The sequence below is a fragment of the Scyliorhinus torazame genome, chromosome 8, assembly GCF_047496885.1.
Source record: "Scyliorhinus torazame isolate Kashiwa2021f chromosome 8, sScyTor2.1, whole genome shotgun sequence".
NCBI lineage: Eukaryota > Metazoa > Chordata > Chondrichthyes > Carcharhiniformes > Scyliorhinidae > Scyliorhinus > Scyliorhinus torazame.
This window is the reverse complement of record NC_092714.1, coordinates 922,584-935,881: the sequence shown is the minus strand read 5'-3', so window position 1 is coordinate 935,881 and position 13,298 is coordinate 922,584. Positions and strand designations below refer to the sequence as shown.

The 13,298-nt window shown below is 53.4% G+C and overlaps 2 protein-coding genes across 2 annotated transcripts in view; one reads left to right on the top strand and one right to left on the bottom strand.

Moving 5' to 3' along the window:
- LOC140427619 (ribosomal RNA processing protein 1 homolog B-like) overlaps positions 1–13,298 on the top strand; it is a 944,136-nt gene that overhangs the window by 269,567 nt on the left and 661,271 nt on the right. The gene's annotated exons all lie outside the window — the stretch shown is intronic.
- Positions 1–13,298, bottom strand: part of trappc10 (trafficking protein particle complex subunit 10) — a 160,838-nt gene that overhangs the window by 48,362 nt on the left and 99,178 nt on the right. Inside the window, exons 17-18 of the mRNA XM_072513026.1 lie at positions 4,519–4,757; positions 2,149–2,249 (exon numbers count right to left, since the gene is read on the bottom strand). Coding sequence (XP_072369127.1) covers positions 2,149–2,249; positions 4,519–4,757 — 340 coding nt within the window. The remainder of the gene's footprint in view (positions 1–2,148; positions 2,250–4,518; positions 4,758–13,298) is intronic.

The following is a 13,298-nucleotide window of genomic DNA, read 5'->3' as shown; positions in this document are numbered from 1 at the left end:
TTTATAAATCTCCGCTCTGACTCTCAGCTCCCGCTCTTTATAAATCCCCACGCTGACTCTCAGCTCTCACTCTTTATAAATCCCCACGCTGACTCTCAGCTCTCACTCTTTATAAATCTCCGCTCTGATTCTCAGCTCCCGCTCTCTTTATAAATCTCCGCTCGGACACTCAGCTCCCGCTCTTTATAAATCCCCGCTCCGACTCTCAGCTCCCGCTCTTTATAAATCCCCACGCTGCCTCTCAGCTCCTGCTCTTTATAAATCCCCACACTGACTCTCAGCTCTCACTCTTTATAAATCTCCGCTCGGACTCTCAGCTCCCGCTCTTTATAAATCTCCGCTCGGACACTCAGCTCCCGCGCTTTATAAATCTCCGCTCTGACTCTCAGCTCCCGCTCTTTATAAATCCCCACGCTGACTCTCAGCTCCTGCTCTTTATAAATCCCCACACTGACTCTCAGCTCCCACTCTTTATAAATGCCCACTCTGACTCTCAGCTCCCGCTCTTTATAAATCCCCACGCTGATTCTCAGCTCCCACTCTTAATAAATCTCCGCTCTGACTCTCAGCTCCTGCTCTTTATAAATCACTGCTCTGACTCTCAGCTCCCTCTCTGTATAAATCTCCGCTCTGACTCTCAGCTCCCGCTCTTTATAAATCACTGCTCTGACTCTCAGCTCCCACTCTTTATAAATCTCCGCACGGACTCTCAGCTCCCGCTCTTTATAAATCCCCACTCTGACTCTCAGCTCCCACTCTTTATAAATCCCCGCAGGCTCTCCGCTCCCGCTCTTTATAAATCTACGCTCGGACTCTCAGCTCCCGCTCTTTATAAATCTCTGCTCGAACACTCAGCTCCCGCGCTTTGTAAATCGCCGCTCTGACTCCCAGCTCCCGCTCTTTATAAATCCCCGCTCTGACTCTCAGCTCCCGCTCTTTATAAATCACCACTCTCTCAGCTCCTGCTCTTTATAAATCCCCGCTCTGACTCTCGGCTCCCGCTCTTTATAAATCCCCACGCTGACTCTCAGCTCCCGCTCTTTATAAATCTCCGCTCTGACTCGCAGCTCCTGCGCTTTTAAAATCTCTGCTCTGACTCTCATCTCCCGCTCTTTATAAATACCCGCTCCGACTCTCAGCTCCCGCTCTTTATAAATCTCCGCTCCGACTCTCAGCTCCCGCTCTTTATAAATCCCCGCTCCGAATTTCAGCTCTCGCTCTTTATAAATCCCCACACTAACTCTCAGCTCCCGCTCTGACTCTCAGCTCCCGCTCTTTATAAATCTCCGCTCTTTATAAATCCCCGCTCTGACTCTCAGCTCCTGCTCTTTACAAATCTCCGCTCTGACTCTCAGCTCCCGCTCTTTACAAATCTCCGCTCTGACTCTCAGCTCCCGCTCTTTACAAATCTCCGCTCTGACTCTCAGCTCCCGCTCTTTATAAATCTCCGCTCTTTATAAATCCCCGCTCTGACTCTCAGCTCCTGCTCTTTACAAATCTCCGCTCTGACTCTCAGCTCCCGCTCTTTACAAATCTCCGCTCTGACTCTCAGCTCCCGCTCTTTACAAATCTCCGCTCTGACTCTCAGCTCCCGCTCTTTATAAATCGTCCGGTCCCCACTCCCCGCGGTCCGGTCCCCACTCCCCGCGGTCCGGTCCCCACTCCCCGCGGTCCGGTCCCCACTCCCCGCGGTCCGGTCCCCACTCCCCGCGGTCCGGTCCCCACTCCCCGCGGTCCGGTCCCCACTCCCCGCGGTCCGGTCCCCACTCCCCGCGGTCCGGTCCCCACTCCCCGCGGTCCGGTCCCCACTCCCCGCGGTCCGGTCCCCACTCCCCGCGTGTCCGGTCCCCACTCCCCGCGTGTCCGGTCCCCACTCCCCGCGGTCCGGTCCCCACTCCCCGCGGTCCGGTCCCCACTCCCCGCGGTCCTGTCCCCACTCCCCGCGGTCCTGTCCCCACTCTCCGGTCCTGTCCCCACTCTCCGGTCCTGTCCCCACTCTCCGGTCCTGTCCCCACTCTCCGGTCCTGTCCCCACTCTCCGGTCCTGTCCCCACTCCCCCTTCCCCCTTCCCGATCACAGTCCCAATGCTCCACAATTTGTTTAAAGTTTGTAATGCAGATGGAAAGTCCAGTTCCGATGCAGTTTTACCTTGGACCCGATGATAGGAGCAAGTGCTTGGCAGTGAATGGTATATTGAACGTCAGAGAGATCAGGGTGGAATAAATGGTCCAGGGACAGTCGATGGAAATCTGCATCGAAAATACAAAAAGCACAAGGCAGCTATTAACTCAATGATATCAGGAGGACAGAGCTCAACACAGCTCACCCACACACTCAATCCCGATCAACCCCCCCCCCCCCGACAACAGTCCTGACAGTCAGCCCCAGAGGACTGGAAAGTGGCAAATGTAACACCACTGCTTAAGAAGGGAGGGAGGCAGAAGACAGGAAATTATAGGCCGGTTAGCCTGACTTTGGTCATTGGTAAGATTTTAGAGTCTGTTATTAAAGATGAGATTGCGGAGTACTTGGAAGTGCATGGTAAAACAGGACTGAGTCAGCATGGCTTCGTCAAAGGGAGGTCATGTCTGACAAATTTGTTAGAGTCCTTTGAGGAGGTAACAAGGAAGTTAGACAAAGGAGAATCAGTGGACGTGATTTATTTAGATTTCCAGAAGGCTTTTGATAAAGTGCCGCATAGGAGACTGTTAAATAAGTTAAGAGCCCATGGTGTTAAGGGTAAGATCCTGGCATGGATAGAGGATTGGCTGACTGGCAGAACAGAGAGTGGTGTCATGTGAGAGTACCTTTAAGAAATGGGTGTTTAAGAAATGTACCTTTAAGAAGTGGGTGTTTATCAGTGATGTCAGAGTGTGGGTGGAGCTGGGCTGTCTGTCAGCTTTCTACTTTCGTTTTAGGCTGTTTGCTGCAGGGCGTGTTTTAGTTTTGTTTTCAGTGTTGGAGCTGAAGCCAGACAGAGCAGGTGTACTGTTGATCTCTCTGCCATGAAAAGACTATCTCCTGGTCATTTGGTGAATTCAGAATTATAAATGTTCTCAGTAGGGACTTGAACCCAATGTCCTTCTGTTAAAGGTTTTGTTTTTAAGTCGTATGGATGTTAAAAGGTTGCATTCTTTAGGGGTTGTATTTGAATTAATGGTTGGTAAGATGTTCACTGTATGTTTTTAAAAGGTTAACTTGAGTCCATAGAATAAACATTGTTCTGCTTTAAAAAATACTTTTCCATTTCTGCTGTGCCACACCTGTAGAGTGGGCCGTGTGCTCCCCATACCACAATCTATTAAAAGTTGTGGGTCAGGTGAACTCCATGATACACTTTGGGGTTCTCTAAACCCTGGCCCATAACAGTGGGGATAAAGGTTTTTTTTTCAGGGTGGCAGCTGGTGACTAGTGGTGTGCCTCAGGGGTCTGTGCTGGGACCACAACTTTTTACAATATACATGAATGATCTGGAAGAAGGAACTGAAGGCACTGTTGCTAAGTTTGCAGATGAAAGATCTGAAGCGGGATAGGTAGTATTGAGGAAGCAGGGGGCTGCAGAAGGACTTGGACAAGCTAGGAGAGTGGGCAATGAAGTGGCAGATGGAATACAATGTGGAAAAGTGTGAGGTTGTGCACTTTGGAAGGAGGAATTTAGGCATCGACTATCTTCTAAATGGGGAAATGCTTCGGAAATCAGAAGCACAAAGGGACTTGGGAGTCCTTGTTCACGATTCTCTTAAGGTTAATATGCAGGTTCAGTCGGCAGTTAAGGCAAATGCAATGTTAGCATTCATGTCAAGAGGGCTAGAATACAGGACCAGGGATGTACTTCTGAGGCTGTATAAGGCTCTGGTCAGACCCCATTTGGAGTATTGTGAGCAGTTTTGGGCCCCGTATCTAAGGAAGGATGTGCTGGCCATGGAAAGGGGCCAGAGGAGGTTCACAAGAATGATCAGTGGAATGAAGAGCTTGCCGTATGAGGAATGGTTGAGGACTCTGGGTCTGTACTCGTTGGAGTTTAGAAGGATGAGGGGGGATCTTATTGAAACTTACAGGATACTGTGAGGCCTGGATAGAGTGGACGTGGAGAGGATGTTTCCACTTGTAGGAAAAACTAGAACCAGAGGACACAATCTCAGACTAAAGGGACGATCCTTTAAAACAGGGATGAGGAGGAATTTCTTCAGCGAGAGGGTGGTGAATCTGTGGAACTCCTTGCTGCAGACGGCTGTGGAGGCCAAATCACTTTAAGACAGAGATAGATAGGTTCTTGATTAATAAGGGGATCAGGGGTTATGGGGAGAAGGCAGGAGAATGGGGATGAGAAAATATCAGCCATGATTGAATGGCGAAGCAGACTCGATGGGCCGAGTGGCCTAATTCTGCTCCTATGTCTTATGGTCTTTCCCCCAACACAGCAACCCCGCATCCCAACACAGCAACCCCGCATCCCACAGCCGCTCCCCGCAGTCCCCATTACCCCCTCCCCTCAATAAGGCAGCGCTCTAACTGCACCTTCTGTTCAATGGAGGTCATACAGGGCATGTCCAGTTTGGTTTTCTCTTGAGCTTTGCGATTTGCCTTTAAGTCGGTGCTGGGTCTCTCTGTATCTGGAGGTGTTGGCAGTGTGGATGGCAAGTGGCAGATTACATGCAGTTGAAACTCGATTTGGTGATAAGCAGGAGCCAGAGGCAAGGTGATGCTGGTGAGTTTTCCAGATGATTGAATGGTTAAAGGAGCCTCAGAGATTTTGTCTATTTCAAAAGAATACATCAGTTGGATTAAAACCAAATTCGGAAGATCTTTGTTAGAAACTGGTAGCACTGTGCTGAAGGTATGGGAACCAGCTCCCACACTGCTCAGCACAGTTCAGATTGTTAACACTAAATATCCTTTATCCGGATATCCCAAAACATAAGAACGTAAGAACTAGGAGCAGGAGTAGGCCATCTGGCCCCTCGAGCCTGCTCCGCCATTTAATGAGATCATGGCTGATCTTTGTGGACCACTTTCCGGCCCGAACACCATAACCCTTAATCCTTCAAAAAACTATCTATCTTTATCTTAAAAACATTTAATGAAGGACCCTCAACTGCTTCACTGGGCAAGGAATTCCATAGATTCACAACCCTTTGGGTGAAGAAGTTCCTCCTAAACTCCGTCCTAAATCTACTTCCCCTTATTTTGAGGCTATGCCCCCTAGTTCTGCTTTCCCCGACCAGTGGAAACAACCTGCCCGCATCTATCCTATCTATTCCCTTCATAATTTTATATGTTTCAATAAGATCCCCCCCGCATCCTTCTAAACTCCAATGAGTACAGTCCCAGTCTACTCAACCTCTCGTCATAATCTAATCCCCTCAACTCTGGGATCAACCCAGTGAATCTCCTCTGCACTCCCTCCAGTGCCAATATGTCCTTTCTCAGGTAAGGAGACCAAAACTGAACACAATATTCCAGATGTGGCCTCACCAACACCTTATACAATTGCAGCATAACCTCCCTAGTCTTGAACTCCATCCCTCTAGCAATGAAAGACAAAACTCGATTAGCCTTCTTAATCACCTGTTGCACCTGCACACCAACTTTTTGCGACTCGTGCACCAGCACACCCAGGTCCCTCTGCACAGCAGCATGTTTTAACATCTTACCGGTTAAATAATAATCCATTCTGCTGTTATTCCTCCCAAAATGAATAGCCTCACACTTGGCAACATTGAATTCCATCTGCCAGACCCTAGCCCATTCACCAAACCTATCCAAATCCTTCTGCAGACTTCCAGCATCCTCTGCACGTTTTGCTTTACCACTCATCTTAGTGTCGTCTGCAAACTTTGACACATTGCACTTGGTCCCCAACTCCAAATCATCAATGTAAATTGTGAACAACTGCGGGCCCAACACTGATCCTTGAGGGACCCCACTAGTTACAGATTGCCAACCAGAGAAACACCCATTTATCCCCACTCCCTGCTTTCTGTTAGTTAACCAATCCTCTACCCATGCTACCACTTTACCCTCAATGCCATGCATCTTTAGTTTATGCAGCAACCTTTTGTGTGGCACCTTGTCAAAAGCTTTCTGGAAATCCAGATATACCACATCCATTGGCTCCCCGTTATCTACTGCACTGGTAACGTCCTCAAAAAATTCTACCAAATTAGTCAGACACGACCTACCCTTTATGAACCCATGCTGCGTCTGCCCAATGGGACAATTTCCCTCCAGGTGCCCCGCTATTTCCTCCTTAATGATAGATTCCAGCATTTTCCCGACAACCGAAGTTAAGCTCACTGGCCTATAATTACCCGCTTTCTGCCTACCTCCTTTTTTAAACAGTGGTGTCACGTTTGCTAATTTCCAATCCGCCGGGACCACCCCAGAGTCTAGTGAATTTTGGTAAATTATCACGAGTGCATTTGTAATTTCCCTAGCCATCTCTTTTAGCACTCTGGGATGCATTCCATCAGGGCCAGAAGACTTGTCTACCTTTAGCCCCATTAGAACATAGAACATTACAGCGCAGTACAGGCCCTTCAGCCCTCGATGTTGCGCCGACCTGTGAAACCACTCTAAAGCCCATCTACACTATTCCCTTATCGTCCATATGTCTATCTATTCGCTTGCCCATCACTACTTCCTCAGTGATAACAATCATCTCAATGTCCTCACCTGTCATCGCCTCATTTCTATCAGTCACTGGCATGTTATTTGTGTCTTCCACTGTGACGACCGACCCAAAAAATCTGTTCAGTTCCTCAGCCATTTCCCCGTCTCCTATTATTAAATCTCCCTTCTCATCCTCTAAAGGACCAATATTTACCTTAGCCACTCTTTTTTGTCTTATATATTTTTAGAAACTTTTACTATCTGTTTTTATCTTCTGAGCAAGTTTACTCTCATAATCTATCTTACTCTTCTTAATAGCTTTTTTAGTAGTTTTCTGTTGCCCCCTAAAGATTTCCCAGTCCTCTAGTCTCCCACTGATCTTTGCTACTTTGTATGTTTTTTCCTTCAATTCCTCCTCCCCACAAGGCCCCAAGACCCCCTCAATGAGCAATAATGCGGAGGAGCAGGTGGAAGACATTGGAGTCTCCTTGGCTCTGGCAAATCATCATGGAGCAGGTCGGCAGACACCTTGCATCATGGAGCAGGTCGGCAGATACCTCGCATCATGGAGCAGGTCGGCAGATACCTCGCATCATGGAGCAGGTCGGCAGATACCTCGCATCATGGAGCAGGTCGGCAGATACCTCGCATCATGGAGCAGGTCGGCAGATACCTCGCCGGTAATGGGGTCTGCGGTGGGAACGTCATGACAGATGATCTTCAGGACGCAGCTCAACTACGGGGTTAGCGTTGGAGACCCAAGAGTCAGGCATATTGGTCATGAGAGAGTCTGGAAGCATCACGGCAGCTGGTTTAGTAATGGAGCCGGAGGATCCAGGCCAGGCTTCTTTCGGGGCGCTTCACGAGAGAGCAACCTCCGTGAGTGAATGTGATCCGGGTACCGTCGGATTAGCTGCCCCCAGACTGAAACTTGGTAAGAGGCTGGCCCTGTTTGATGGACGACAATCCCAGAGAGCACCGTCGTTGAAGTTACGAATGAACACCGTGTTGTCAGGTGCGACGCGGTGAAGGTGTCGACGTTGGGTTACGGCGGTCCTTTGCGCCAATGTCCTGTAGAATCAAACACAGTCAGGTATGAAGCCAACAACCCATTAACACCTCAGCGGGGGCCACCCCAGTTACTGCGTGTGACTTCTGTTTCTTCAGCCCCAGTTTAACCGTCTGCACGGTCCTCTGCCAAACCATTCAATGCCGGATGGTATACGGCATGTGGACACGGCGATTCCCGTTACTTTACACAAAAGCGGCAAATTCTTCACTTGTGAAGAGGCCCCGTTATCAGTCACGAGCACCTCAGCAATTCCGTGGGTGGAAAAAGAAATGGGTAATCGTTCGATGGTCGCCCGGGAAGTGATTGTCGCCATCTTGTGAACCTCCAGCCACTCTGAACGGGCATCCATCAGATTCACAAACATGGAACCCAAGAAGGTACTTGCAAAATCAGAGTGCACGTCAGCCCAAGGGCACCCCGGCTACTTCCAAGGGTGCAGGGGTGCCTCTGCAGGGGACTTCTGGTGCACTTGACAGATGGAGCACTGCTTGGCCAATGTCCCGATATCCCCGTCCAACGCCCCGATATCCCCGTCCAAACCCGGCCAGCGAACGATATCCCCGTCCAAACCAGGCCAACGTCCCGATATCCCCGTCCAAACCCGGCCAACGTCCCGATATCTCCGTCCAAACCAGGCCAATGTCCCGATATCCCTGTCCAAACCCGTCCAACGCCCCGATATCTCCATCCAAACGCGCAAACGTCCCGATATCCCCGGCCAATGTCCCGATATCTCCGTCCAAACCAGGCCAATGTCCCGATGTCCCCGTTCAAACCAGGCCAACGAACGATATCCCCGTCCAAACCAGGCCAACGTCCCGATATCCTGGTCCAAACCCGGCCAACGTCCCGATATTCCCGGCCAAACCCGGCCAATGTCTCGATATCCCCGTCCAACGTCCCGATATCCCCGTCCAAACCCGGCCAATGTCTCGATATCCCCGTCCAACGTCCCGATATCCCCGTCCAAACCCGGCCAATGTCTCGATATCCCCGTCCAAACCCGGCCAACGTCCCGATATCCCCGTCCAAACCCGGCCAAAGTCCCGATAACCCCATCCAAACCCAGCCAATGTCCCGATATCCCCGTCCAAACCCAGCCAATGCCCGATATCCCTGTCCAAACCCGGCCAACGTCCCGATATCCCTGTCCAAATCTGGCCAACGTCCCGATATTCCCGTCCAAACCCGGCCAATGTCCCGATATCCCCGTCCAAACCCGGCCAACGTCCCGATATCCCCGTCCAAACCCGGCCAACGTCCCGATATCCCTGTCCAAACCCGGCCAACGTCCCGATATCCCCGTCCAAACCCGGCCAACGTCCCGATATTCCCGTCCAAACCCGGCCAACGTCCCGATATTCCCGTCCAAACTCGGCCAACGTCCCGATATCCCCGTCCAAACCCGGCCAACGTCCCGATATCCCCGTCCAAACCCGGCCAACGTCCCGATATCCCCGTCCAAACCCAGCCGATGTCCCGATATCCCCGTCCAATGTCCAGGTATCCCTGTCCAAACACTGCCAACACCTCGATATCCCCGTCCAACGTCCCGATATCCCCGTCCAACGTCCCGATATCCCCGTCCAACGTCCCGATATCCCCGTCCAACGTCCCGATATCCCCGTCCAATGTCCCGATATCCCTGTCCAAACACTGCCAACACCTCGATATCCCCGTCCAACGTCCCGATATCCTCGTCCAACGTCCCGATATCTCCGTCCAAACCCGGCCAACGTCCCGATATCCCCGTCCAAACCCGGCCAACGTCCTGAAATCTCCGTCCAAAACCGGCCAACGTCTTGATATCCCCGTCAAAACCCAGCCACACCTCGATATCCCCGTCCAAACCAAGCCAACGTCCCGATATCTCCGTCCAAACTCGGACAACGTCTCGATATCCCCGTCCAAATCCGGCCAACACCTCGATATCCCCGCCCAATGTCCCGATATCCCCGTCCAAACCCGGCCAACGCCTCGAAATCCCCGTCCAAACTCGGCAAATATCCCGATATCCCCGTCCAAACCCGGCCAATGTCCCGATATCCCCGTCCAAACTCGGCAAATATCCCGATATCCCCGCCCAATATCCCGATATCCCTGTCCAAACCCGGCCAACGTCCCGATATCCCCGTCCAAACTCGGCAAATATCCCGATATCCCCGCCCAATGTCCCGATATTCCCGTCCAAACCCAGCCAACGTCCCGATATCCCCATCCAAACCCGGCCAACGCCTCGATATCCCCGTCCAAACTCGGCAAATATCCCGATATCCACGTCCAAACCCGGCCAACGTCCCGATATCCCCGTCCAAACCCGGCAAACGTCCCGATATCTCCGTCCAAACCCGGCAAACGTCCTGATATCTCCGTCCAATCCCGGCCAACGTCCCGATATCCCCGTCCAATCCCGGCCAACGTCCCGATATCTCTGTCCAAACCCGGACAACGTCCCGATATCCCCGTCCAAACCCGGCCAATGTCCCGATATCCTCGTCCAAACCCGGCCAACGTCCCGATATCCCCGTCCAAACCCGGCCAATGTCCCGATATCCTCGTCCAAACCCGGCCAACGTCCCGATATCCCCGTCCAAACCCGGCCAATGTCCCGATATCCTCGTCCAAACCCGGCCAACGTCCCGATATCCCCATCCAAACCCGGCCAACGTCCCGCTATCTCCGTCCAAACCAGGCCAATGTCCCGATATCCCCATCCAAACCCGGCCAACGTCCCGCTATCTCCGTCCAAACCAGGCCAATGTCCCGATATCCCCGTCCAAACCCGGCCAACGTCCCGATATCCCCGTCCAAACCCAGCCAACGTCCCGATATCTCCGTCCAAACCCGGCCAACGTCCCGATATCCCCGTCCAAACCCGGCCAACGTCCCGATATCCCCGTCCAAACCCGGACAACGTCCCGATATCCTCGTCCAAACCCGGACAACGTCCCGATATCCTCGTCCAAACCCGGCCAATGTCCCGATATCCTCGTTCAAACCCGGCCAACGTCCCGATATCCCCGTCCAAACCCGGCCAACGTCCCGATATCCCCGTCCAAACCCGGCCAACGTCCCGATATCCCCGTCCAACGTCCCGATATCCTCGTCCAAACCCGGCCAACGTCCCGATATCCCCGTCCAAACCCGGCCAACGTCCCGATATCCCCGTCCAAACCAGGCCAACGTCCCGATATCCCCGTCCAAACCCGGCCAACGTCCCGATATCCCCGTCCAAACCCGGCCAACGTCCCGATATCCCCGTCCAAACCCGGCCAATGTCCCGATATCCCCGTCCAAACCCGGCCAACGTCCCGATATCCCCGTCCAAACCCGGACAACGTCTCGATATCCCCGTCCAAACCCGGCCAACGTCCCAATATCCCCGTCCAAACCCGGCCAACGTCCCGATATCCCCGTCCAACGTCCCGATATCCTCGTCCAAACCCGGCCAACGTCCCGATATCCTCGTCCAAACCCGGCCAACGTCCCGATATCCTCGTCCAAACCCGGCCAATGTCCCGATATCCTCGTCCAAACCCGGCCAACGTCCCGATATCCCCGTCCAAACCCGGCCAACGTCCCGATATCCCCGTGCAAACTCGGCAAATATCCCGATATCTCCATCCAAACCTGGCCAACGTCCCGATATTCCCGTCCAAACCGGCCAATGTCCCGATATCCCCGTCCAAACTCGGCAAATATCCCGATATCCCCGCCCAATATCCCGATATCCCTGTCCAAACCCGGCCAACGTCCCGATATCCCCGTCCAAACTCGGCAAATATCCCGATATCCCCGCCCAATGTCCCGATATTCCCGTCCAAACCCAGCCAACGTCCCGATATCCCCATCCAAACCCGGCCAACGCCTCGATATCCCCGTCCAAACTCGGCAAATATCCCGATATCCACGTCCAAACCCGGCCAACGTCCCGATATCCCCGTCCAAACCCGGCAAACGTCCCGATATCTCCGTCCAAACCCGGCAAACGTCCTGATATCTCCGTCCAATCCCGGCCAACGTCCCGATATCCCCGTCCAATCCCGGCCAACGTCCCGATATCTCTGTCCAAACCCGGACAACGTCCCGATATCCCCGTCCAAACCCGGCCAATGTCCCGATATCCTCGTCCAAACCCGGCCAACGTCCCGATATCCCCGTCCAAACCCGGCCAATGTCCCGATATCCTCGTCCAAACCCGGCCAACGTCCCGATATCCCCGTCCAAACCCGGCCAATGTCCCGATATCCTCGTCCAAACCCGGCCAACGTCCCGATATCCCCATCCAAACCCGGCCAACGTCCCGCTATCTCCGTCCAAACCAGGCCAATGTCCCGATATCCCCATCCAAACCCGGCCAACGTCCCGCTATCTCCGTCCAAACCAGGCCAATGTCCCGATATCCCCGTCCAAACCCGGCCAACGTCCCGATATCCCCGTCCAAACCCAGCCAACGTCCCGATATCTCCGTCCAAACCCGGCCAACGTCCCGATATCCCCGTCCAAACCCGGCCAACGTCCCGATATCCCCGTCCAAACCCGGACAACGTCCCGATATCCTCGTCCAAACCCGGACAACGTCCCGATATCCTCGTCCAAACCCGGCCAATGTCCCGATATCCTCGTTCAAACCCGGCCAACGTCCCGATATCCCCGTCCAAACCCGGCCAACGTCCCGATATCCCCGTCCAAACCCGGCCAACGTCCCGATATCCCCGTCCAACGTCCCGATATCCTCGTCCAAACCCGGCCAACGTCCCGATATCCCCGTCCAAACCCGGCCAACGTCCCGATATCCCCGTCCAAACCAGGCCAACGTCCCGATATCCCCGTCCAAACCCGGCCAACGTCCCGATATCCCCGTCCAAACCCGGCCAACGTCCCGATATCCCCGTCCAAACCCGGCCAATGTCCCGATATCCCCGTCCAAACCCGGCCAACGTCCCGATATCCCCGTCCAAACCCGGACAACGTCTCGATATCCCCGTCCAAACCCGGCCAACGTCCCAATATCCCCGTCCAAACCCGGCCAACGTCCCGATATCCCCGTCCAACGTCCCGATATCCTCGTCCAAACCCGGCCAACGTCCCGATATCCTCGTCCAAACCCGGCCAACGTCCCGATATCCTCGTCCAAACCCGGCCAATGTCCCGATATCCTCGTCCAAACCCGGCCAACGTCCCGATATCCCCGTCCAAACCCGGCCAACGTCCCGATATCCCCGTGCAAACTCGGCAAATATCCCGATATCTCCATCCAAACCTGGCCAACGTCCCGATATTCCCGTCCAAACCGGCCAATGTCTCGATATCCCCGTCCAAACCCGTCTAACACCTCGATATCCCCGTCCAAACCCAGCCAACGTCCCGATATCTCCGTCCAAACCCGGCCAATGTCCCGATATCTCCGTCCAAACCCGTCCAACGCCCCGATATCCCCGTCCAAACCCGTCCAACGCCCCGATATCCCCGTTCAAACCCGGCCAACGTCCCGATATCCCCGTCCAAACCCGGCCAACGTCCCGATATCCCCGTCCAACGTCCCGATATCCCCGTCCAAACCAGGCCAACGTCCCGATATCCCCGTCCAAACCCGGCCAACGTCCCGATATCC